General features: G+C 43.8%; 1 protein-coding gene across 2 annotated transcripts in view; it reads right to left on the reverse strand.

The window, feature by feature from the left end:
- SUFU (SUFU negative regulator of hedgehog signaling) overlaps positions 1-26800 on the reverse strand; it is a 125514-nt gene that overhangs the window by 71068 nt on the left and 27646 nt on the right. For both annotated transcript variants that reach the window (XM_045023858.1, XM_045023857.1), the window contains exon 3: positions 21343-21479. In XM_045023858.1, coding sequence (XP_044879793.1) covers positions 21343-21479 — 137 coding nt within the window. The remainder of the gene's footprint in view (positions 1-21342; positions 21480-26800) is intronic.

Genomic DNA, 26800 nt, shown 5'->3' on the forward strand with positions numbered 1-26800 from the left:
ACCACTGGAGCCCCGCTGTCACAGCCCTGGGGTAGCAGCAGCAGGGCTCCAGCGGTGATTTAAGGGGCGTGGGGCTCCCCACAGCAGCCAGAGCCCCAGACCCTTTAAAGCACCACTGGAGCCCCGCTGCTACCATGCTATATGCGAACCCGTGTTATATCGGGTCGCATTATAGCGGGGTAGAGGTATAATTCTATTTTTCATCCCAATTGGGACAAAACAAAATTTTTGAAATCTCTATTTCCTGTGGGATGGGAATTCCCTTTTTTGACCAGCTCAGTGTTGATGTTTCGCAATGTCTTTAAGACAGTAATGCCAGATCTACCCCACTTTTCTCTATATCAGCGGCTTTAACTTATCAGTACAAACTTGATTTTACAGCCCACATTAAGCAATGGAGCCCCCTTTTTGGAACAGTGGTCATAATTCAGGGGTTTGGTCTGTCATAGTGACACCATCCAACAGCTCCACAACTAGAGCTGGGAACATAATTCACAGTGAATTGTTCCACACCTTTGTTTTTTGCCCTTGGTCGTTAATTGTCCTTGAAGAAAACTGATTTTTCTCCAATATACGTTATTTGCAATTAGCCACAATTTTACAGGCAATATTACTGCCAGGAGAAACAATTCAAAGTCACAACTGTGGCCTGGCGATATTTTGCCAACAGTTTGTTGAACATATTCAACATTTAACAGGTGCCAGTTCTAAATAAGAAACAGGTCACGTCATTTCAAGTTTGCTTTTCTACACCCATTCTTCAGGATCTGCTTAAAAAAACCTGCCATTTCCACAAACATTCCGGTTAGTAAACCTTTTTCACTAGAATATTCACATGAAGTACAAAAGGAGAACAAACTCAGCTGGTGCAAAACAAGTGAATAGAAAACTTTTCAGCCTAATCTAACAAAAAGCTTTAGAACAATAATGATAATAATAATAATAATATAAAAAGTGTGGTGCTTTACACAGAGAAAGTTTCAATCCAGGGAAATAGATTTCTACCCTGCCCTCCCTCCCACTCTCTTCTCAGCCACCTCCTCTTAGGAGTTTTAGATTGAGAGCTGCAACATGATTAGTAGCCAGGCACTTTGGATATACAAAATCTCTCATTGCAATTAGTTAAGCTGTCCATTGCATTCAAATCAGTACCTCCCTCCTGCCAAGTCAATGTAATAATGCCAGCCTTGTAGTACTGCTCGTCATCAGGTGATCCTACTGCAAGGAGACTAAAAAGTTCCCTTTACACAAGTGTAATCGGCAGTTAGATCTTGGAAAAGCTGCTGGGATAGTTTATAACATAGCTCTTTTAAGAAGCTGGTGCTTTGAAGCAAGTCAAATGTTTGTTCGCTACCTGAATATTTTTCACTGCAATAACTTTTCTGGTCAAAGCTACTGCTTATCAGATACAAAACAGAAATGTCACATTCTGCATTTTCTTGTTCCTCAATGACAGCCCCCTGTTGTGGGGCTGATACATCCCGTCACTCTCTGGGGGCAGGGGAGAAGTGCATTACAGCCCCCGGTCTCAGGCTGCATGGCCCTTTGGCCTTAGTTCGTAGCCTGGCCCTTGCGCTCAGAGCAGTGCAGCCCAGTGGCCAGAGTCAATAGTGCAGGGGAGCTGGGCCACCACCCCGGGGTGGGCAGTGACCAGAATAGGGGGACCCAGACCTACCCTCTCCACCGGGTCCCAACCCATGGCTCTGTCGGTGGCGGGGCTGCCCACCACCAGCCTGAGGGGGATCCTACTGAAACGTGCAGAGCCTATCTCCGGTTCTACAACCGCTTCCTCAGTTTCCCTGGGTTGCTTCCTACCCGATTCTTTGCAGTTTGCCACCTCTGGGTCTCCGCAGTCTTGCCCCTCTCTGCGGTGTCCCGAGCCTGTAGTTGGGGTCTGTCTCTGGCTGGCTGGCCTGCCTCTGCGTCCTGGAGTGCAGATGTTCCTCCCCAAGGAGTCAGCAGTGCACCTCCTTCCTCACCAGTGGCCAGCCCAGACTGAGCGGCTCTGCTGCCTTTTATATCCTGTGTCCAGTTGGAGCATGCCCAGCAGAGCCGAGGGGGCGTGGCCTCCTTGGCCAAGAGAGAAGGGTTAACCCTCGCTGTACCAGTGTGAGTCTGATACGCCCTGTTACTCCCCCACACCTACATGCCCCTCAGTATCACCAATGCCTAATCTCTTCTAGTCTCCGGCGCTCATATCCTTCATTCACCATGGGCATGTTTCACAAAGACATGAGAGGAATGGAGAAAGTTCAAGTTAAATTTAACTTTAAAACTACAAACAAAGTGTATAAAAACCAGAGACATCAAGGTGCAAACCAGTCACCCAACTGCACAATCTTACACTGCCCTTTAGACTCCTTTCCCCCTTCCGCTGTTCTCTCTCAACATGCTTATTCTAAATATAGACTAAATTCTGCAGGACAGTGTCTCTTTCATTAGTCTAGAAAGTCCTGTGCACAGTTCTGGTGCTGAATAGGTGTTGCTCAATTAGTCACTCTGCTTTTATTCAAAATTGATGGAAGTTGGTTGAAGGGCAAAAACATTCCCATCCCTTTTCTACAGGCAGTGAGTCATTTCTTCATCTACTTGACAGGGTTAAGGATCGTCTATTCTCCTTCTACTTCCCATTTTCAAACTCTGTTTAGGGTCTTGGTCATAGTTGTGATGGATGGGACTTTTTTGAAAATAATCAAACCGCACTTAGAGTTTCATAGAGACTGCTGTTGAGTTGCACAGAACATAATCGCTCGTCGGGTCCTGAAAATCTTTGAATTTTCAGCAACACAGGCCAATGATAAATTTGTTTTTTATATTTTGATCCCCAGATCGAACATTGCTTAGTTAGAGTTTAGCATCCTCCGTTTCTTTGTTGTCTTAGTCTGGATACAAGGCATTTATAATAAAAATATGTGATGGGGTGTGGTAGCGATGGTTACAAGATTACCACATTCCTCCCAGGGGTCAGATAAACACTGTCTGTATCACAGGAAAGTCTGGAATCTCATCTCTCCAAAGTGGAAAAAACAACCACCACCACCACGTTTCTAGTTCTGAGTTGGGACATTTCACTGGGGACTAGTCAGGCACCTGAAGCCAATGTCACCTTGGGAGAAAGTCCATCTTTAGGGAGTGTGGAGGAGGAAGTATTGTGGCAAGATTTTACACAGTCTGAGGCTAAGACATTGTGGAATGTTAGATGGATCCCTGATGCATTACAGAGCAGAAAGCAGGTGATGCAGCCAAAACTTTAAATTAAATGCAGTTTATCATATAGTTGCAGAAATAATGGAATTTTTCACATTGATCTCACCACCACTACCACCCAGTATGTGTAATTTATCTCCATATAAATCGCTTTTCTTCAGCATGGTTTTAATATTCAGGTTTTTTTGTTTTGTTTTTAAATGTGGCAGTTCATCTATAAATTAGATTTATTGTAGATTTTCAGTAGCGATTTGCCGTTTTGAACAGCTACCACCATTTGGGAAGCATTAAGTACAGATGAAGGGCGCAACTCTGTAATATGTTAGCCATAATTTAAAAAAAACAAAAAAACCCTCACTGTATTTCCAAGTATGATCACTAATAGATTAAGGATAATTAAGGATAATTAAGTCTAAAACACTTTAGCAAACACAGTCATAGCAAATTGTTATTACTCAAAGGTAAATAAAACTGTAGTTTAAAGAATAAAATCTCTTTCAAATCCATCTGATGGCCACACTAATTTAAAATAATCTAGGGTTGATGAAATTAACCCTAATGATGGTACAATGTATACGAGGCTGTCTAGCATTTAACAGGTGGACTGGTAAGAGGGAAAGCAACAATGTCGTCATCTGCAGGGTTTGTTGGCAGCATTGGTCTATAATTCCATTTTCAGCTTGAGTTGAATGTATTTTGGAAACAGCTCCCACAAGGAATTAATAGAATTTAAAAACCATGATGTATGTGCATTACGTAAAAAATAATTAGAGCTCTCGCTCCTGTGTTTCTCTTCTGCAGTTTGGTTTTGCACTCACTTACCTTCTGTCTGGAAATTGGAAACAGTAGGGAACTGCCACAGCCTATGGAATATAAAGCGGTACAAAACTGCAGAATACGTCACATTGTGCTGCCCGCCAAAGACATGCACCGTAGACAAGATGCCTTAGGAAGAATTAAATCCCAGGAGCACAATTAAACAATGCCTCCGCTGCAGGGATTCAAATTGGGCTCTTAGAAAGAAGGGGGCCTAGCCAGAAGGTTCTCTAAGAAAAATGTGTGAAAAAACTGATCAGCAGTACCATAAGTACTGCTGGGCCTTTGTGGTTTGAAACCTGAGTTCCTAGGGACAGAACAGTGACTGATCTTGTATTTTCAACCTGCTGGTCAACTAAAAAAAAAAAGTTCTTTATTGCACAGCTCAGGCTTAATGACTTCAGAAGTCCAGTCTGTTTTTACATCCAAACTATGTTTAATGAGCCTTTCAATAGAATCCAACCAATTCATACAAGTTTAAGATTATAAAGACCTCGCTGATCATCCAGTTCGCCCTGACAGCAGGCTCAGGGGGCAAGGGGTGTGGCCTGTAATACTCTACCAGCAGAAAGAGGATTCAGGCTTTCCCTCAGCATTAAACACTGTCATTCAATTCTACTCAGAGTAGGGTTAGGCAACATGGGAAAGCGACCGAGGCTGATTTATATCATAGCTTCCATGGGCAGACAATTAAAGATACTAGTTTCTCTAGTGCAGAGTAAGCTCTAGAGAATACGACGAACAGCAGCGATAAGAGTGCAGCTAACACATTCTAGCATTCACATCTATTTTATTGTAGAATTTTAACCATTTCCTAAATATATTAAAAGTAACTGTCTTTGCCTCTGTACCTCCTTTACCCCTTCTCCTGCCTGTCAGATCGTTTATTTCTTTGTTAGGCATCTTGGTCTCTTTGCTGGTTCCTTCAACCCTGTTTCTCTTTCCCTGGCTTGTTTTCTCTTCCTCTTTCTATGCATGGTCTATCTAGGGACTTCTACAATCCTACATCACTGTAGCATCCGAGCACCTCTCATTTCTGGATTTATCTTCACAACACCCATGTGAGGGAAGAAAGCATTACCCCGTTTTACAGATGAGGAAACTGAGGCACTGAGAAGGGTAATGGCTTGCCTGAGGTCTCAGAGCAAGAGTGACAGAGCCTGGAACAGAACTCGTGGCTAGGCTGGAAACCAGAAACTGAAAGACTGTTACAGGAATACCAAAACGTCTGCTGACTGGAACACGGCAACGTCCCTACCAGAGCCACTGAATTTAGCATGCCATCGAAGATGGACTGACACGGTGGAAGCTATGGACTTTACTCGCTCACGTATGTATTGGCTATTATTGTGACAGCTTGGGGCTGCAAACCCAGTGAGACACCGAAACCATCAAGTCTCAGCTGAGACGACTGCAAGAGCACTTTATATGAACTCAACAGCATCGCCCCACTAACCTTCCTTCACCTCCTGCCCTGTTCCCAATCACCACCTCCATGCTCTGTCTTCTACTCCAAGCCTCAAAAGCCACTCAGCCTTACTTCTACAGGCACCTCTGAGTTTGTCTGCTCAAGTGTCCTTTGCTTCCTACCATCTAGGCTTGGAGATATTCTCTCATCACACTGCTCTCCCTAAATAATCAGGTGAAAGGGGTTGGCAGGAGCACCATCCACTCTCCTTTCCATGGAGAGAAAGTGAGGAGTCTGGCGTGGCAGCAGTTCATAGGAGTCCTACTAAGGTCTCAGACTCAGACAGCACTTGGCTCCCCACTCTCAGGCAGCGTTAGTCATGCTTATTTGGCTAGGTGTCCTGCAGTGCACCAGCACTACAGCAGATCCATAGGAATTCCCGCAGGTGAGCCTACAGAAAACAGCTGTGCATTGTACAGTTAACAAGGCAATATACTGTGGTAATGCCGTCGCTTTTTATATACCACTTTACCTAACACTGGACCTAGCACCCACTGACCAGCTGTGTAGCTGCAGGCATTTTGCATCTGCACTATTTGGAGAAAGAATGGAACATGTTTTAGAGTTACCCCTAAAAGGATAGTATTTTAATGTACTAATTAAGACGTAATGACTAAACCGCCTCAGCTGGGGTGGGAGAAAAAAGGGTAATCCCACATGAATACCCCCCACCCCCTTTTTTTTTTTTTTTTTTTTTAAGACAATGATTGTTCAAGTTTACATTTTTTTTTCTAGTTTTTTAAATAGATTTCTTTGGATCACACGGATCAGTCTCTCTTATGTCTGCAGCTTAGGTCTGAAAGAACATTCACCTTTTTTCTGATCTAGGATATCCAGTGTTGAAAGTTCTAAAGCAAGCTGCCTGGACACTTTTCAAAGACACCATAATAGAGGCCCAATTTAAATGTATACCCCAAATTAAAAAAACACAGTAAAAGAACTAAAAAAGAGCCACGGTGGCGTAACAACCATGTGAAAGAAGCAGCGGGAGATAAAAAGGCATCTTTTAAAAAGTGGAAGTCAAATCCTAGTGAGGTAAATAGAAAGGAGCATAAACACTGCCAAATTAAGTGTAAAAATGTAATAAGAAAAGCCAAAAAGGAGTTTGAAGAACAGCTAGCCAAAAACTCAAAAGGTAATAACAAAATACATCAGTACATCAGAAGCAGGAAGCCTGCTAAAACAACCAGTGGGACCCCTGGACGATCGAGATACAAAAGGAGCACTTAAAGACGATAAAGTCATTGCGGAGAAACTGAATTCTTTGCTTCAGTCTTCACAGCTGAGGATGTTAGGGAGATTCCCAAACCTGAGCTGGCCTTTGTAGGTGACAAATCTGAGGAATTGTCACAAATTGAGGTGTCAGTAGAGAAGGTTTTAGAATTGATAAACTTAACAGTAACAAGTCACCGGGACCAGATGGCATTCACCCAGGAGTTCTGAAAGAACTCAAATGTGAAATTTAGAACTACTAACTATGGTTTGTAACCTGCCCTTTAAATCAGCTTCTGTACCCAATGACTGGAAGATAGCTAATGTAACGTCAATATTTAAAAAGGGCTCTAGAGGTGATCCCGGCAATTACAGATCGGTAAATCTAACGACAGTACTAGGCAAATTAGTTGAAACAATCGTAAAGAATAAAATTGTCAGACACATAGAAAAACAAATTGTTGGGCAAAAATCGACATAGTTTCTGTAAAGGGAAATCATGTCTTACTAAGCTATTAGAGTTCTCTGAAGGGGACAAACAAACATGTGGACAAGGGGGATCCAGTGGACATAGTGTACTTTGATCTCCAGAAAGCCTTTGATAAGGTCCCTCAAAGGCTCTTACTTAAAGTTGTCATGGGATAAGAGGGAAGATCCTTTCATGGATTGAAAATTGGTTAAAAGACAGGGAACAAAGGATAGGAATAAATGGTAAATTTTCAGAATGGAGAGGGGTAACTAGTGGTGTTCCCCAAGGGTCAGTCCTAGAACCAATCCTATTCAACTTATTCATAAATGATCTGGAGAAGGGGGTAAAAAGCGAGGTGGCAAAGTTTGCAGATGATACTAAACTGCTCAAGATAGTTAGGACCAAAGCAGACTGTGAAGAACTTCAAGAAGATCGCACAAAACTAAGTGATTGGGCAACAAAATGGCAAATGAAATTTAATGTGGATAAATGTAAAGTAATGCACACTGGGAAAAATAACCCCAACTATACATACAATATGATGGGGGCTAATTTAGCTACAACTAATCAGGAAAGAGATCTTGGAGTCATCGTAGATAGTTCTCTGAAGATGTCCACGCAGTGTGCAGCGGCAGTCAAAAAAGCAAACAGGATATTAGGAATCATTAAAAAGGGGATAGAGAATAAGACAGAGAATATCTTATTGCCCTTCTATAAATCCATGGTACACTCATATCTTGAATACTGTGTACAGATGTGGTCTCCTCATCTCAAAAAGGATATACCAGCATTAGAAAAAGTTCAGAAGAGGGCAACTAAAATGATTCGGGGTTTGGAACGGGTCCCATATGAGAACAGATTAAAGAAGCTAGGGCTTATCAGCTTGGAAAAGAGGAGACTAAGGGGGGCTATGATAGAGGTATATAAAAACATGAGTGATGTGGAGAAAGTGAATAAGGAAAAATTATTTACTTGTTACCATAATATAAGAACTAGGGGCCACCAAAGTAAATTAATAGACAGCAGGTTTAAAAACAAACAAAAAGTTGTTCTTCACACATTGTACAGTCAACACATTGTGGAACTCCTTGCCTGAGGAGATTGTGAAGGTTAGGACTAACAGGGTTTAAAAGAGAACTGGATACATTCATGGAGGTTAAGTCCATTAATGGCTATTAGCCAGGATGGGTAAGGAATGGTGTCCCTAGCCTCTGTTTGTCAGAGGGTGGTGATGGAGAGAAGGAGAGAGATCACTTGATGATTCCCTGTTCTGTTCATTCCCTCTGGGGCACCTGGCATTGGCCACTGTCGGTAGACAGATACTGGGCTGGATGGACCTTTGGTCTGACCCAGTATGGCCATTCTGCTCCCTTATTAACATTAAGAAAGGCCTGAGAGTTCCCAGGAGCAGTGCCAAACATGTTCAACCCACTTCTGTTCCCTTTGCACACGCATGCCTCTTCAGTTTCAGCTTTGCTGTTACAGATCCAGGGAAGAACACACACAAACTGAGCACGAGACAGGAAGTGTAAGTGACTCAACTAGGGCTGGTTAACAAAATTAGGTTTTCAATTAAAATAAAATATTTTGACCCAAAATCCCAAGTATTTTTGTTTGGAAATGCTTCCCTGGCACATCATGGAAGCTGTAGTTTGGTTACCAAATGTCCCTACTCTCCACCGTGTGTCAGGCTTCCCAGATTGAGAACATCTTCCATGACGCACCATGGCAAGACACTCCCACTATATCCCAACTCCCCTTTCTAAGAGGGGAAACCATGGTGCATCATGGGAGCTATAGTGCAACCAGGGACTGCAGGGGAACATGAGCCTGACACACCCAAACTACAACTCTTACAAGGCATCACAGCAGCCTTTCCAAAAAAAGAAATATTTTTGGTTTGGGCCAAAATGTTTGTGATTTCAAGTTTCCACAGAAAAATTGAAGTCTTCCAAGGGAAAACACAAACAAACATTTTTTAACCAGCTCTGCTATCAAACCAGAGTGTAGCTGTCTTCACATCGAATTCTGTCAAAAAAAATTCTAAATATTTGGGATTATAAAATTTTCTAAACTTTTGGTCAGAAATGTTTTTTAAATGGCACACAGTGAAGGTTCATCACTGTAGAAATCAAAAGAAATAATGCTTGAGCCTCCTTTGAAGAGTAATCAAGCAGATTTCGGATTTGGTCATCGTTAAAGTCAATAAAGATGTTTGCATGCAATTATAAACGTTAAATGAAAACAGATTTAAACAATTCTGTGCAACAATGTTCTGCCATTAGACTTGTGCATAAGAACCTGAAGTTACCAGGAACAAGAAACTATAAACCAAGGTGCAAGTGTAAGAGGAAATGCAAGAAGTCAGTAGATGTGTCAGTGAGATCTAATTTTTTCCTGTTAATCTAGTTGATATGTAAAAATGATTAACCTGACCACAAAGCGTCCTTTGAGAGTCTGTCCCAAGTGTCTTAAAATTATGTCCACAAGTCCCCATTAAAAGAAAGCAGAAAAGTCCAGTTTTCATTAACTCTGTGGTTACAACCTCAGAAGACAAACTACTGCAGTTTCTCTCTGGATGAGCAAAAAGAACAGGAGGACTTGTGGCACCTCAGAGACTAATATTTATTTGAGCATAAGCTTTCGTGGGCTAGAACCCACTTTATCGGCTGCATGAGGATGGATGAAGGGTGTCAATGCAGACAAGCAGTTTTTCAGAGCTTCTGCTGCTCAGTCCCTTTTACCATTTGCTCAGTCCCTCCGTTTCCTGGTATCAGAGTCACCGGGCAATACTCTGGAACTACTCCATACGAAGCAAGTCAGGACTCTGGGGGAAGCATGCCTCCTCTCGGTGAGCAGACTGTCTCCAGGGCAAGAATTTTACACCGCTTCAACCTTCCTGGGCCTGACCTCGGAGCATTCAGCGCCCCCTTCTCACACTGTGCACTTCCCACAGTGAGTCCGCACAGGCAGGGCTCCTGGGGAAGCCAAAGGGCCCTGCACCCCCAACTCCGCAGTCAGACGCGACTCTCAGCCACACAGTGAAGCAGAAGGTTTATTAGACCAGCGGTCTCCAAACTTTTTTGATCGCGCACCCCATCCGTAAAAAATTTTTTTGACGATGCACCCCCTGCTCCCAGCCGAACTGTCCAAGCAAAAAAACACAAACAAACAAACAAACAACAAAAAAGCCACTTGGACTCCTGGCCGAACTGCCGAGGGGGTGGGAATAAGGGGATGTTATTGTTGCAGAGGGCCAGTGTGTTGGCCATTTTCTGTGCAGATACCACCTAGATACTTAACGGCATAGGGGAAACTGAGGCACCCACACAGTATTCAGAGAAAACATTAACATTCCCACTTCGTCACATCTGGCTTCTTGCTTCCTGATGGAAGGAAAATTCTTCCTTGGATAAAGGCTCTGTCCTTCCTTGCTTTGAAGAGGGACACGGGTTGCAGGAAACAGGCCTCTATAATGTCCTCTGGCATTATCTGCAGCTCAGGCTGTCTGAGTCTTTGCTATTAAAGCTGGCTGCTCCTGCTTCTTGGAGGGCAAAGCTAGCCTGAGCTGCAGATAATACCAGAGCACGTTGCAGAGGCCGGTTTCTAGTAACCCATGTCCCTCTTCAAATCAAGGGACAGAGTCTTTATCCAAGGCACAGTGAGCTTCTGCAACGTTCTCCTCCACCTCCTTATCCTAACAGAAGGGCTACAGAGGCCTCTGAGGCCTCTCACCCAGCGAGTGGAGGAAAGGAGAAAGGGTTTAAACTAGGGCTGTCGATTAATCGCAGTTAACTCACATGATTAACTCAAAAACATTAATCGCGATTAATTGCAGTTTTGATCGCACTGTTAAACAACAGACTATGAATTGAAATGTATTAACTATTTTTGGATCTTTTTCCTACATTTTCAAATATATTGATTTAAATTACAACACAGAATACCAAGTATACAGTGCTCACTTTATATTATTTTTTATTAGAAATATTTGCACTGTAAAAATGATAAAAGAAATATTTTTCAATTCACCTCATACAAGTACCGTAGTGCAATCTCTTTATCATGAAAGTGCAACTTAAAAAACAAACAAAAAATCTACGTGTGTTACATAACTGCACTCAAACCCAAAACAATGTAAAACTTTAGAGCATACAAGCCCACTCAGTCCTACTTCTTATTCGGCCAGTTGCAAAGACAAACAAGTTGGTTTACATTTACAAGAGATAATGCTGCCCGCTTCTTGTTGACGTCACCTGAAAGTGAGAACAGGTGTTCGCATGGCACTTTCATAGCCACCATTGCAAGGTATTTACATGTCAGATATGCTAAACATTTGTATGACCCTTCATGCTTCAGCTTCCATTCCAGAGAACATGCTTCCATGCTGATGACACTCGTTAAAAAACAATGCATTAATTACATTTCTCCTTGGGGAGAATAATATGTCTCCTGCTCTGTTCTACCCGCATTCTGCCATGTATTTCATATTATAGCAGTCTCGGATGACCCAGCAGATGATCTTTTTGAGAATACTTTCAGAGCAGATTTGACAAAAAAATGCAAAGAAGGTACCCATGTGAGATTTCTAAAGATAGCTACAGCACTCAACCCAAGGTTTAAGAATCTGAAGTGCCTTCCAAAATCTGAGCGGGACAAGGTGTGGAGAAGGCTTTCAGAAGTCTTAAAAGAGCAACACTCCAATGCAGAAACTACAGAACCCAAATCATCAAACAAGAAAATCAACCTTCTGCTGGTGGCATCTGACTCAGATGATGAAAGTGAACATGCGTCGGTCCTCACTGCTTGGGATTGTTATTGAGCAGAACCCATCATCAGCATAGATGCACGTCCTCTGGAATGGTGGTTGAAGATGAAGGGACACATGAATCTTTAGCAGATCTGGCATTTAAATATCTTGCAACACTGGCTACAACAGTGCCAGGCAAATGTTTGTTCTCACTGTCAGGTGACACTAAACAAGAAGCAGGCAGCGTTATCTCCTGCAAAAGTAAACAAACTTGTTCGGCTGAGCAACTGGCTGAACAAGAAGTAGAACTGAGTGGACTTGTAGGCGCTAAAGTTCTACATTGTTTTATTTTTGAATGCAGGTTTTTTTGTACATAGTTCTACATTTGTATGTTCAACTTTCGTGATAATGAGCTTGCATTACATTATTTGTATGAGGTGAATTGAAAAACACTTTCTTTTGTTTTTGACAGCACAAATATTTGTAATAAAAAATAAATTAAAGTGAGCACTGCACACTTTGTATTTGTGTTGTAACTGAAATCAATATATTTGAAAATGTAGAAAACATCCAAAAATATTTAAATAAATTGTAGTCTGTTAGAAAAATTAATCGTGAGATTAAACAATAATCACTCGACAGCCCTAGTTTAAACCCTGTTTTTACACAGCTCACTCATTAACAATATGATCTACTCTACACCCTTAAGAAGGGTAGAAGTGCTTGCTTTTTTTGGACCTGAGGCTTCTGGAGTTTGCTACATTAACCCCAAGCAGGCTGTGAGCGGTTCTTATCTGCTTGGGAACCCTTATGCTCCTAGTCAATCCTTCCCACAGCTGAGTTGTGGATTTGAGTGGCTGGCAAAGCCTTGACACACCATTTCAACTCAAAGCCCCATGTACTGACAGAATGAAGGTCGGTAGCTTGTGGCAACAATGCACAATTCACTCAATAATGCTCCTGAAAAGCTGCTCCTACTGCCTCTTGGACTTGGCTTTATGCTTGCAGGGCTTCTCTACTGCTGAGGCAGAGAGAACGCCCTAGAGAGGTGCGGTAGTGGAGGACCCAGAGGGTCAGAGCTTCAATGCTCAGCTGATTCCTGAGCTGAGAATGGGACGAGCAGAGCCAGAAGATGAAAAGACGTTGCTACTGCACAAAACCAAATAAAAGTTAAAGCTATAAAACCAAGTGGTCGAGAGAAGCTGAACTGCCAACTTGTTCTACCAATGGAGGTAGAACTTCTGGTTTTCTGAGCTGAAAGGTGGGTTTAGAGTCCTGGAGCTTCAGGCAACAAGACTGGTGCCCCCTGGGTGACAGGCATTACCCACTTACTAGGAATGAGAGAAGCTGAGCAGCAGAAAGTGAACTTAACAATCCAAAATCCTTGATAGTTTAATTCAGAGGTCCCTAAACTGTGGGGCATATCCCCCTAGGGGGGCACAGAGGAGTGTTGGGGGCGGGGGGGGGCAGCAGGGCCCAGGCACTCCGCTCCCAGCTCTGCTCTGGCCCCGCCCCCAACTCAGTCCCCAACCTCAGCCCCAGATCGTGACCCAGCCATGGCTCCGCACCTGTCCCAGGCCTGGTCCCAGCCCCACCTCCAGCCTAGGCCACGGCTCTGTTCCCGGCCCAGACCACTCCCAGCTGTGGCCCCAGCCTCGTCCCCTTTACTCCTGTCCATGTCCTGGTCTCCCCCCGCCCCCAAATGAGCCATGGCTCCACTCCCAGCACGGTGTGGACAGGGGTGAGAGGTCACATGAGCCTGAAAATTTCCAGGACCACTGGTTTAATTGCATTTATGCTCTCAGGAATAGCAAAAGTGGTAATATTGCATGAACTGCAAAATTCTGTGAAGAAACATTCTCTGTGTAATCTTACACAGTGTTTAAATCTATACTTGTTTGTGATTTCCTGATTAACTCTGACTAAAGTCTTTGAGATGTATCATCAAAAACAATATGCTGCTGCAAACTAGTCCTGCTAAATGAAACAAGAAGGATGGCCCAGCGGCTAGGGCGCTAGCCTAGGACTTGTGGGACCTGGGTTCTAAGTCTCAGCTCCACCACAGTCTGAGACCCCTCTGACAAATTGCTTAGTGTGTCTCTGCCTCAGTGCCCCATCTGCAAAATTGGGGATCAGCATTTCTTTACCGCCCGGGGAGTTCAGACGATAATTACAGATTGCGAGGTCTTCAGAGAGTGAATTGCTTCATGTATCACATCTAGAGATAACTCAGAAGCAGTCCCTGATATTGTATTTGCTGTTCCATGCATGACTGTTACTATTACCTGTATATGGTAGTGCCCAGACTGTGCTATGTGCTGGCTGCACAAAGAAACGGTCCTTACCCTGAAGAGTTCAGACTCGAAGGAAATCTGACAGTTGTCACTGCCACTGCACCTTCTTATCTGCCTCCTCTTCATAGACAGTGAGACCAAAAAAAAGCTAGAAGACTACAACAGCATGGGGAGAGGGAAAAACAATAAATAAAAAGCAAACAGAGCTGTAATAAAACCCCCTTCGGTGCGCTCTGCCCAGAAAATTCACAATATCAAAACAGTAGAAAAAAATGTTTGATATCAAAGACTAAACGCAACAGTAATAAGGCTTCATGACAGCCCTATAGTAATTATATCAGGGAAGTAGATAGGTGTTTAGCCCCCTCCCCAACTCGGCTCATTAGTTAGTTAGTAAATAGATAAATAAAATAAATAAATAAAGGTATGCAGAACTGAATCCTGAGACCAAAACAGACACCCGCAGGCTTTACCTACTCTCCACTTCCTTCCACGTTTCCCCACCATTACTTCTGCGGGGCCAGCTCCGCTGGTGGGAATATTAACATAGCTAAGCCTGTGGTGTTTTGAGCACCATCTCATCTAGACTACCTCGAGCAGGGTTAGATGATTAGTTCAAATGCCAACAACAGGCAGTCTAGAGTTATGTTTTCATCCCTGGAGCTTCATGGGTAGTTGAACCAGTGGGAAATTAAGAGAAAACGCTTAGTACAGATCTAGTGCAAGTGTATTGCATGTGTAACTCTTGGAATCGTTTATTTCCAGAGAGTGCACATATCCATCCCTACAAAATTTAGACTCAGAATCATTCTACATATAACCAAATAATTTTTCTTTAGTCTTTTTAACACTGTCTGTCTGACTGAGAACTCTGGAGGCAGAAATGCTCTATTCTAGATCACTTTCAACATTAGCACAAGCTTCCCCCTATACTACCACACAAGCCTTCTCTCATATATGCAGGGAGTGAGAGGGTAGTTCTATCTGCATACAATCAGTGTTTGGCCATCTCTCACGGCAGTCTGGACAATGATGTCAATACAGGGCTTTTTTGGGGGGAGGAGGTGTAAAATGATCCCTCTTACAGGAACTGGGCTTAGACCCAAACAATTTCACAGGGACCACTACACAGCTATCAGTAGGGCAGCCGGTGCAGGGGTTCAAGCCCCCACTCCCCACCCAACAGTCAACAGGGGCACAGAACTAGCTCTCTCGCTCTCCCCGACACAGCCAAATCCTTCTGGACACATTTGTTGATGGCTCCACAGCCCATGGCTTTTTGTTGAAATGGTGAGTGTACTGCTGTTTACTTCTATGCATATGATGTGATGTATGTGCGATTGTTGATATGGTTTAATGTGGTGTGTGTGCGTGTGCGCATGTGCGCGTACCATGCCCCTCCAAAAACAGTCAAATTTAAATTCCTGTGCACGCTCCTTGATCATGATCGGTTTTGGCCATGACCAACTTGGACTAAATTGGAAACAGGGACTTTAACTTACGTTTCCACACCCCTTCACAGAACCACACAGTCTACTTACACAGCTGAACACTACTCGCCTAAGGCAAACAACTGGCCCACAGTATATTTTATAACAGGGGTCGGCAACCGATGGCACGCGAGCCGATTTTGAATGGCACGCTGGAGCCTGCCGGGACTCCAGTGTGCCATTAAAAATCCTGCCGACGCGGCAAGCTGCAGGGTCAGCGCTCCCTGGCCGGAGCGCCTGCCGAGCACAGCAAGCCGCCGGCCCCTCCCCTGCCTTTCCCCTGGAGCCCTCCCGCCGCGCGTGCAGGGCTCTGGGGGCCGGGGCTGCGTGCTCCCGCGAGGCAGCATTTGGCTCCTTGGAGAGGGAAAACCACTCCCCGTTCATCCGGAGCCCCACCGCCGCGCGCGCAGCGCTCTGAGGGGCGGGGTGGGGCTGCGCGCGATGGCAGCGACAAAACTCTGGATGAGCGGGGAGCCTCATGGTAAGGGGTCCGGGGCTGGGGGGAGTTAGATAAAGGGGGGCAGTCAGGGGACAGGGAGCAGGGTAGGTTGGATGGGGGGGTGGGATCCCGGGGGGGGAGGTGGTTAGGGGAGGGGGTCTCTGGAGGGGGCAGTTGGGGAGCAGGGGGGTGATGGGGCATGGGAGTCCCAGGGTCTGTTAGGGGGCGGAGAGTGGATAGGGGTCAGGGCAGTCAAGGGACAGGGAGCAAGGAGGGTCCTGGGGGGCAGTTAGGGTGGGAGGGTCTCTGGAGGGGGTGGTCAGGGGACAAGGAGCTGGGGGAGTTGGATGAGTCGGGAGTTCTGTGGGGGGGGCTGTCAGGGGGCAGGGGTGTGGAGAGGAGTTGGGGCAGGCAGGGAGGGTTGTATGGGTCCGGAGTTCTAGGGGTCCTGTCAGGGGGCGGGGAGCGGTTAGATAGGCATGGGAGTCCAAGGGGTTCTGTCTGGGTGCGGGGGTGTGGATAAGGGTTGGGGCAGTCAGGGGTAGGGTCCTAGGGGGGCAGTCAGGGGACAAAGGGCAGGGAGGCTTAGATAGGGGGTGGGGTCCCAGGAGGGGGTAGTTGGGACGAGGAGTGGGGGGGGTTGGGGTTCTGGGGGAGGCAGTCACCCAGCCCTCTGCCCTGAGCCCTGACCCCTCTGCCCTGATCTCTTCCCCCCCCACCCTCCCCCCCACAGCCCTCTGCCCTGAGCCCTGTACCACCCAACCCTCTGACTCCTTCACCTCCCCATGACCCCAGCCCTGACTCTGGCACCCCCACACATACCCAGCCCCCCTACCGACACCTGCACCCCCCTCACATGCCCCCAGCCCTCTGCCCTGACTCTTGCACCCCCCACATCCCAGGCACCCTGCACATCCCCACCCCCACCTGAGCACCAAACGGGAGCTCCTGCACCCCCACTCACATTCCCACCTGCACCCCTCACACCAAATGGGAGCTGCCCAGGTAAGTGCCCCACACCCAAACCTCCTGCCCCAACCCTGAGCCCCCTCCCTCATTCTAGCTCCTGGCCAGACCCTTCACCCCCAGCCCTGTGCTCCATCCACTCCCACTCTCAGCTCAGTGCAGAGAGAGGAAGAGAATGGGCCAGAACCAGGGAGAAGGTAGGTACCCACTGTATGTGGGCAGGGCCGGGACCCTAGACCGGCAGCGGGCTGAGTGGGTCCGGCAGCCGGGATGCCGGCTGATGGAACCCCTGAGTGGCAGTGGGCTGAGCCGCACAGCCTGCTGCCGGTCTGGGGTCCCGGCTGCTGGCCCCGCACAGCCCGCTGCCGGTCTGGGGTTCTGGCTGCCAGACCCTTCCCAGCTGGGGTCCCGGCCGCAGGCCCCACTCAGCCCACTGCCGGCCTAGATGAACAGAACCCCAGACCAGCAGCAGGCTGAGCGGGCCGGCGGCGTAAGATCAATATTTTAATTTAATTTTAAATGAAGCTTTTTAAATATTTTGAAAACCTTGTTTATTTTACAATACAACACTAGTTTAGTTATATAATACATAGACTTGTAGAGAGAGACCTTCTAAAAAAACATTAAAATGTATTAGCGGCACACAAAACCTTAAATTAGAGTGAATAAATGAAGACTCGGCACACCACTTCTGAAAGGCTGCCGACCCCTGTTTTATAAGCACTTCACTGTGTAGAAGTTCCAATGTTTATGTGCAGCAAAGTTAACTGCATAACTGATTTGTTAAAAACAAATTTATAAAGTAGATTTATTCTTTTGTGGAGTTGAAACACAGCTAATCCCCTCCATTTCTAATCTAAAATTCTGAAATACTGCAGGGAAGCCAGGGCCAGTTCTACACTGGAAACTGAATACATGTTTCAGAACCATAGCAACCAGTAAAAAATGATAAATGAGTCTGGGATTTAATAAAAAAAAAGCATATATAGAGTCAGAAAAATAATATGAATAACTAGGCAACTCTTTGGCTTTATTCATCCTACTGGGAGGAACTAAGCAACATTTTATACAAGCTAGACAAACCTCATTTGTATTCAGGGAAGCATCATTTTACAGAAGAACGTGCCTGCATAAAAGAGCATTTACAAACATGCATGTAAGGACACAGTCATTTGGACAGAGCATAGACTTGTAGATACTAGTGACTATGAGGGGAAGTGTCTAGTGATTACAGCAGGACTCTAGGAGCCAAGATCTTATGAAGTCTGACTGCTTTAGGTTGTAAGACCTTAGGCAAAGTTACTTAATCTAAATGAGTCTCTCTTTCAACAGTAAAAATTAACATGCCCACCATAAAGCAGGTTGAGATAGTCAAGTGATGCTACTTCTCATTGGAATTGAGATGAAGATGAATTTGGGCAATCCTCATTTTAGTTGTTTGTTATTTTTAAAGAGATGCTGAGACAGCTCCCATTGACTAACACAGTTGTAGGAGTTCTGCACCTCTGGGAAAAAAACAGCGCCTCACATTATGCCTAAATAGTCACTATATTCAGATCCAAGTAACAGTGATAACTTCTTAAATCAGTTACATGCACAGAAGCAAAATTCTCCACCTTGCTAGTATGAAGCATGTTCTGCCAGGCAGGTAAGTGCCATGGAAGCTCTAACTGTCACTTCCTCACATCGCAACATTTGTTACCCGCAGCTCAGAGACACTCAAAGCTGTGAAATTCTTTCCTACAGTCACTTTGGAAAAGGAGAATCTAATAAGTTATTTCTTAATCTTTAAAAATAAAATAAAAAATAAAAAAAACATTAAAAAAGATGAAATTCTCACTGATCACTAGAAACAAGGGCTAAGACATATCAATAGGGTTTTCTGAATCTGAATGCCTTTGTATTAATTTTTGTGGTAGTCTGGATGACACTGTTATTGACGTGTGATTGGTACTGGTAGAATCAATTCTATGTAGTACATTTTAAGAAATGTGACAGTTTAATACAGATCAAAGAATAATTCAGTGACAACAATAATCTAAGAGACTTGAGCTCTACTTATAAAGAGCAACTTCCCTCCATGAGGTAAAATAACAACCAAAATCCACATTAAGGTTTAGCACAGGAGCACAGGCTGCCCTACTTAATCAAAGTCTTCCCTTTTATCATCACTTGTATCAGCCTAGGAGCCCCATGCATGGGCCAGGACTGCAAAGTGCTAGCCATTGTACAAACACAGAAAAGATGGTCCCTGTCCCAAGGAGCTTACAACCTAGTGTTTATTGCAACGAAGAGCCTGTACAAAGAGGCATACTTTGTCCATCACATGAATGACTAGACACATCACAAGTCTTAAATACTAGTGTTCAATATTTAAAATAATTATTTTAAAACGGTAATTTACAGATATCAATTTTCAAACAATTTGCAAGTAGGAAAACCACAGGGAAAGTTTAAGTGTGCTTAATCCATAGAGGTCTCCCTTTTAAAAGCCTGATTTGCTGCTAATATTTTTGAAGTCAGTGTTTGATTTAAGAAACTGACCAACATTCATTGTTATAAGCTTCACAGACAACTAGTATGATGCATGCTCTCCCTTGCTGTTTTTATGTTGTGTTTATCATGTACCATTTACTAGCAAATCTTTCCAAAATCCAACTGCTTGCATGCAGTAGGACTATCAATGGTTTTCTCAAGCCGAGAAACATGGAAACTGTACAAGTTCTCAGATACCCAATAGGTTAATCTTTGTGCTACATGAATACAGTACTACTTTCATGTGGCAATTAGGCAGATTATTGAAAACAGTTAGACTTGAGAATGAAGATATTGCAGTTTCATTTAAAAAACAAAAACTTTCAAAACTGGTAAACTATTTTATAACTGCAGCACAGAGTTAACCACAAACCTAAAAGGCCTTGAACAGATTTTCCATTGGAGCAGTGTTCCCTCCTCTACTCCCCCTCAGTTTGGACTGAGGCATAAATCTGTTCTACCATGAGATATTCCCAATGTAGCCATGAACCATGGCGAGTTAAGGTCACAGAATGGTGAACAGTTTCATTTAAAAAACAAAAACAAAAAATCCTAGAAACTTTGAAACTAAAAATAACAGAGTTGGAATTTGTGGTCATGGTCAAACAGTGATAAAATCAAGAACAGATAAAGCCACAAACAGAACTAAGATTTGCAGACTTGGTTTTGTTGAAGCAGGGGAGCCAGTGCTATTTAATCAAAAGCACAAAGCATCAAGTGTCTGTTACAGTGAACAGAAAAGCCAAAGCTTGAAGAATTCTAAAATTCAGTGCAGAAGACAGATTGTCTAAAGTAAAGCAGCAACGCAGAAAAAGTAAAAGAAACAGAGAAGTGCGACACTTGTGTGCTTAAAAGTGTTCATCACAAAATCTAATGCGACTCGGGTGAGAGCACAGGTACCACCTGTGACAGGCATTCTAGAATCATGGGTAATGTGGTAATGTTATTTTAAACAGTAGTTGGCTGAATTTTGCCCCCACTCTCCTTCATATGAAACTACTCAGTAACAGTGAAGGTAAAACATCATCCCATGCCCCCACCCCTATAAGTTGTGGTAAAGTATACCGAACACAACAAAAAACTGACTTCTATTCACAAGTATGTGCAACCTAAACCGCCCTTGCTGCAATTTAAGCCCATTGCTTCTGGTCCTATCCTCAGAGGTTAAGGAGAACAATTTTTCTCCCTCCGCCTTGTAACCACCTTTTATGTTAAGTTCAGTTATATTGTACAACATGGGAAAGTTGACATTTCCTAGGAGATCTTCTATATCACTGACACAACCCTGAGGATTTCCATTTGTCTCAGCTTTAACCCCTGCCTCCGTAAGATCTCATATCACAGCCATCTTCTTCCAACACTGAGCAGCTCCTCATTTGTCTAGAGGATTAACTAACAAGTAATCTCAAAGACTCCCTTTCCTATCAAGGCCTAACCATTCTGTACCTTCAAGCAGCTTACCGTAGGGGGAACCTAGATCACCTATACAGTAGCACAGAGATCTACCAATAGGCTGGTGAAAGCAACACATTTATTTTGACCAAATAGCATTTTCACACAAGACAGATCTCAAGACTAAAATGGCAGAGATTTAATTGAATAAATACAAGATTCAAGCCAGCACTTTGACATTCACGTAACCCATCAGAGTTAGACTGATAGAAAACAAGGCAGCAATTGTTTAATGTTACAGTACCTGACTGGAAGACGTATCTGGCTAAGCCTTGCATTAACTCTGCCGGCCACGTAGGTGGCGCTGACTCCCCCGTTTCTCTCTTTAGTCGAAACGTCAACTCGAATCCAAAACCACTTGGCCCATCCGTTCCTGTAAATCTGGAGGGAAGGAAAAGCAAAAAGGTCACATATTTCACCTTAACAAGGGTGGACTTAAGGATTATGTAGATGTGAGCGGCAGCAGATATGCTTGGCATTGGTTTTCAAGAGGTTATGCCTTTTCTTTTCTTCCTAGGACGAATGAGGAGTTCAGACTTCTCTAGTTGTGTTTAAATCTACATGCATCCAAATGGCACAGAATCATTAGGTTAGCCAGCTAATTTCTGCATAAAACTAATACAATAATTCAGAAATTAAAAAAAAATATCTAAACACAGTATTCTGGGATATGGCATGGAATATTCTGTACTGGAGACAGGTCAATGGAAAAAGGTGAAAAAGTCTTACTATAAGCACTGATTTAATCCCTTCAGCTACTTCAGTGTGTGTGTTGTGGATGTCAGCAGTCCACTGGCATTAGCACTAGAGGTGCATTTTGTCCAGAGTAACCAGATAAGGTAGGCAGCACTGAAAGTGTTAAACAAGAAACTGACTACAGAAGAAACAGGGTGAATGCTGGGCTAATTACTTTTGTAGGAATTAGACGGCAGGTTTATTGGATTGTATTTTGCAAGCTCTACTCATGAGAGGAAGGCCACATTGGCAGAGGTGGGGAGATCAAGTCTGAAATGTAGGCAAGACTGTCCAGTGGAAAAGTAGTAAGCCTTTTGATATTGTCTCACATGGCCTTCTCAGAAACAAACTAGGGAAATACAGACTAGATGGAGCTACTATGAGGTGGGTGCATAACTGGTTGGAAAACTGTTCCCAGAGAGTAGTTATCAGTGGTTCACAGTCAAGCTGGAAGGGCATATTGAGTGGGGTCCTGCATGGATCAGTTCTGCTTCCGGTTCTGTTCAGTATCTTCATCACTTGTTTAGATAATGGCATAGAGAGTACACTTATAAAGTTTGTGGACGATATCAAGCTGGAGGGAGTTGCAAGTGCTTTGGAGGATAGGATTAAAATTCAGGACAAACTGGACAAACTGGAGAAACATTTTGACGTAAAACAGGATGAAATTCAATAAAAGGACAAATGCAAAGTACTCCACTTAGGAAGGAACAATCAGTTGTACACATACAAAATGGGAAACGACTGCTTAGGAAGGAGTACTACGGAAAGGGATCTGGTGGTCAGTGGATCACAAGCTAAATACGAGTTGGTAACACTGTTGGCAAAAAAAACCAAAAACACCATTCTGTGATATATTAGTAGGAGTGCTGTAAAGCAAGACAAGTAGTAATTCTTCCGCTCTACTCTACGCTGATTAGGCCTCAACTTGAGTATTGTGTCCAGTTCTGGGCACCACATTTCAGGAAAGATGTGGACAAACTGGAGAGAGTCCAAAGGAGAGCAACAAAAATGATTAAAAGTCTAAAAATCATGACCTATAAGGGAAGACTGAAAAACTGGGTTTGTTTAGTCTGGAGAAGAGACGACTGAGGGGGGGAAATGATAATTGTTTTCAAGTACATAAAAAGTTGTTATAAGGAGGGAGGGAAAAATGTTCTCCTTAACCTCTGAGCACAGGACAAGTAATGGGCTTAAATTGCAGCAAGTGCGGTTTAGGCTGTGGAATCTCCATCGTTGGAGGTTTTTAAGAGCAGTTATAAAAAAACCTGTCATGGATGGTCTAGATAATACGTAGACCTGCCTTGAGTGCAGGGGACTGGACTAGGAGATCTCTCCAGGTCCCTTCCAGTCCTATGATTTCTGGCTTTAATATCATTAGTCCTTCACTCTGAGTTCTACATTTCACACTCACACAGAAAGGAAAATGTCTGCTCTCACAGATGCTGAAGACTGACAAAACATCAGACTTGCTGTGAAATTTCTAAGCCAGATGTACCAATATTTAAGTCCACAAAATTTGAGACCAGTTAGTGACGCTAGCCTCCTTCATACTAATGCCATCACATCTCTTGATTGTTATGTCTGTGCCACGAAGTACAAAGCAGGCATCACACTGAAATAAGCCAGTACCATTCTGTAAGTTGCATAAATTTGCAAGAAACTTTTAAGTAACTGGCAAAGTTCATGGAAAAAGTGAATTTCTTGGATCCAGGTCCCTTGCTGACATCTATGAAAGATAGACTGTTAACACCTTCCGCATTATATTTATACTAAAAACACCCAAACAGGGCAGTCAAAAAGCTCACTAGAGTATTTCCCAGTTGTGGTGCAGGGACCACCCATGATGTTCAGAGCACTTCCAGGTGCCATAAGGGCAAAGAATATGTCCCTTCACATAGAGATGCTTCCCAGAAATTCTGGGATGGACAACAGCTCTCAGGATTTTGAGACTAACAAAAAACCCCAAAACTCAAGTACTACTGTTTTCTCTCCAGAGCTGCATCATCATTAGGCTTGGCAGAATTCTTTTTTTTTGTAATCGCAACAGACATTGATTTTTATTACTAAGCACTTTTTTATTTTTATCAATTTAAATTTACAGTTGTAGGAAGTTACAGGGGAGTCAAACAGTAGAGTATCAGACAATTTAATGACAGTAGATGGTTATAAAGCTTTAACTTTTTTAATCTAAACATTAAAAACACAAATTGTCAACATCACATCAAAATATACAACAAATATCCTTAAACCACACTCTAAATTCTTAAGCAGCCTTAAGTTTCTTTCTTTGCCTATCTGTAAAGTTCGATTATTGATGGAAATAATTTTTCACTGTACAACAAACTCATGAAATCGACATTTACCAACATTTACAGATAAAAGTCAAATCATGCCAAGCCTAATCATAACTATCTTTGTTGGGGTTTCTTTGATGCAAGTTTGATCCAATTTGCAGATGATAAAACTGGAGAGGCAGCAAATATACTCAAGGACAGGGCCAAGCTATGAAATAACCTGAAGAGATTAGAGTAGCTGTAACTGCAGGCAATGAGAGAAGTTACTGAAAGACTAAGCACGGGGGAGTAAAGAAACAGAAAAGAAAAATGTGATATCTAACTAACCGGCTCTACCCTACACACTCAAGCATGTTCGTTTTCATCTTGACTACTTAATACACTCCCATCACTGGCATAGAGAAAAAGTATATCTGCTGCAAACAAGACAGACCTGGTTTTCAAGAATGGCTAGTCAAGGGGTGCAAATACAGAATTCCAAGAAGCTAATGTAGCTTGCAGTAACAAGCCACAATACAGGTCTGTCTCATCTTACGCGGGGGTTCCGTTCTGCAGTTAGCGCGTAAAGCGAAAACCGCATATAGTCAAAATTACATTGAGTTGAATGGCGGGCGCAATCGCCCGCACTACAGAAACAGTATTTAAATTGTTGTTTCTCTTTTTTTTTGTTTTTGCCAACCGCGTAAAGCTGAAATCGCGCATGTTAAATGTGCGTAAGATGCGACAGACCTGTAAATGCATAATTACAGACTGTGCATAAACCATGGAAGTGCTTATTGGTTACCCAGACAGATTGGGTGTGGAATTGAATTTTGATTAGTAGAGCCTGTCTTAAGTGAGCACTTATGAGGACCAACCAAAAACGCTGCTTTAGGGAGGGAAAGTGGGCGAGGTAATATCTTCTATTAGACCTATTTTTGTTGATGAGCTAGAGAAACTTTGGAGCCAAAGAAAGCTCTTCTTTAGGTCTGGGAAAGGAACTCACAGGTCACAGCAAAACGCAAGGTGGAACAGATTGCTTAGCATCAGGGCCGGCTCCAGCTTTCTTTTTTTGGGGGGGGGGGGGGGAAAAACCCGATTGACCTGTCACCAAATTGCCGCTGAAGAGGAAGACAGGGATTGAAGGACCCCCCACCGAACACTGAAGCGGGCCGATAGACATGCCGCCCCAACAACAGATGGCTGCCGCCCCTTTCTATTGGCCGCCCTAGGCGCCTGCTTCCTTCACTGGTGCCTGGAGCGGGCCCTGCTTAGCATAAGTAGTTAACACATACTGTAAGAGACTACAAAGAATCCTGTGGCACCTTATAGACTAACAGCATGAGCAGCATGAGCTTTCCACTTCTTCGGTAAGAGACCATTCAAAGCAGAGTGGCCCATTAACACCTCTGCAGTCATAGGACAAAAAGAAAGGGTTAGAGGATTACAGACTGTTGTAATAAACCATAAACCTGGTGTCCCTGTTCAGTCTATGATGTTTGGTGTCTAGCAGAGTAATGAATTTAAGCTCCCAGGCTCGCCCTTTGAAAGTGTTGTGCAGGTATCCTTTGAGGATGAGGCACCATATCTGTGAATACTGTGAGAGCCCAGTGGACCAGGCCAGGGGTTCAACCCTCCAGGGAGATGCTCGCAGGGCTCAGGTGTGCTGTGCTAACCTGTAGAGTGTCAGTGGGGCACCGACTTGCACTGCCCATGGCTAGTGCAGGTGCTGATGCACGGCAGGCACAGACAAAGCTTCTTCACACTAAGGGCACGGGGTAGTGAGGTGTCTTGCAATTCTGAGTATCCCCAGGAAGCGTCACACTGTCCTAGCTATGAAGAAAGTTCTCTTCAAGGCCACTTCCAAACCTTACATCAACTGTCATGTTCAATCACTTGAAGCTACCATAATGTAATCATCTGAATTAACATACACCTCTACCTTGATAAAATGCTGTCCTTGGGAGCCAAAAAAATCTTACCACATTATAGGTGAAACCGTGTTATATTGAACTTGATTTGATCCGCCGGAGTGCGCAGCCCCCCCCTCCCCCCGGAGCACTTCTTTACCGCATTACATCCAAATTCATATTATATCGGGTGGCATTGTATCGAGGTAGCAGTGTATTTATTGTTTTAGGGCCAGATGCACAACCCTCTCTCAAACTGGTGAGCACTTAGTTGGAAGGTGTGTTTCAGATTTACAGTAACATTGACGTTCCAGTCTGACCAACATTTAGAAATGAAACACTGCAGATGGGGGAAGGGGGAGGGAGGAAACAGGGTGGGAACACAGAACTAACATTTTGTATCTATCCATAGACCCCAGGTACATAAACTGAGAGCTCCAATACAGCATTAAGTTTCTATACTAACAGACCCCGAATACCTCACATAGTTTGGTTTATGCCTTGTTACCGCTGAACTATGCACTACTGAGTGAAAGACATTTTAACAGAAAATAAAAATGCTAGGAAGAAGGAATATTCATACTTGTCCCAAATTCCAGAGATACTAGACAGGAAAAACCCTCTAGGTACATCCCATTATTTTTGCCTCTTCCAATAAAGGAAGCTTATTATGGTTACAACTATCCCGATTCTTAAGCATTCCGCTAGCCATATTTTCACAAAAACAGACATTGATGGGGGAATTCTTGGCTTGCTACATGTCCACTGGCTAGCACCAGTG

Source organism: Mauremys mutica, chromosome 7, assembly GCF_020497125.1.
Source record: "Mauremys mutica isolate MM-2020 ecotype Southern chromosome 7, ASM2049712v1, whole genome shotgun sequence".
Taxonomy (NCBI): domain Eukaryota; kingdom Metazoa; phylum Chordata; order Testudines; family Geoemydidae; genus Mauremys; species Mauremys mutica.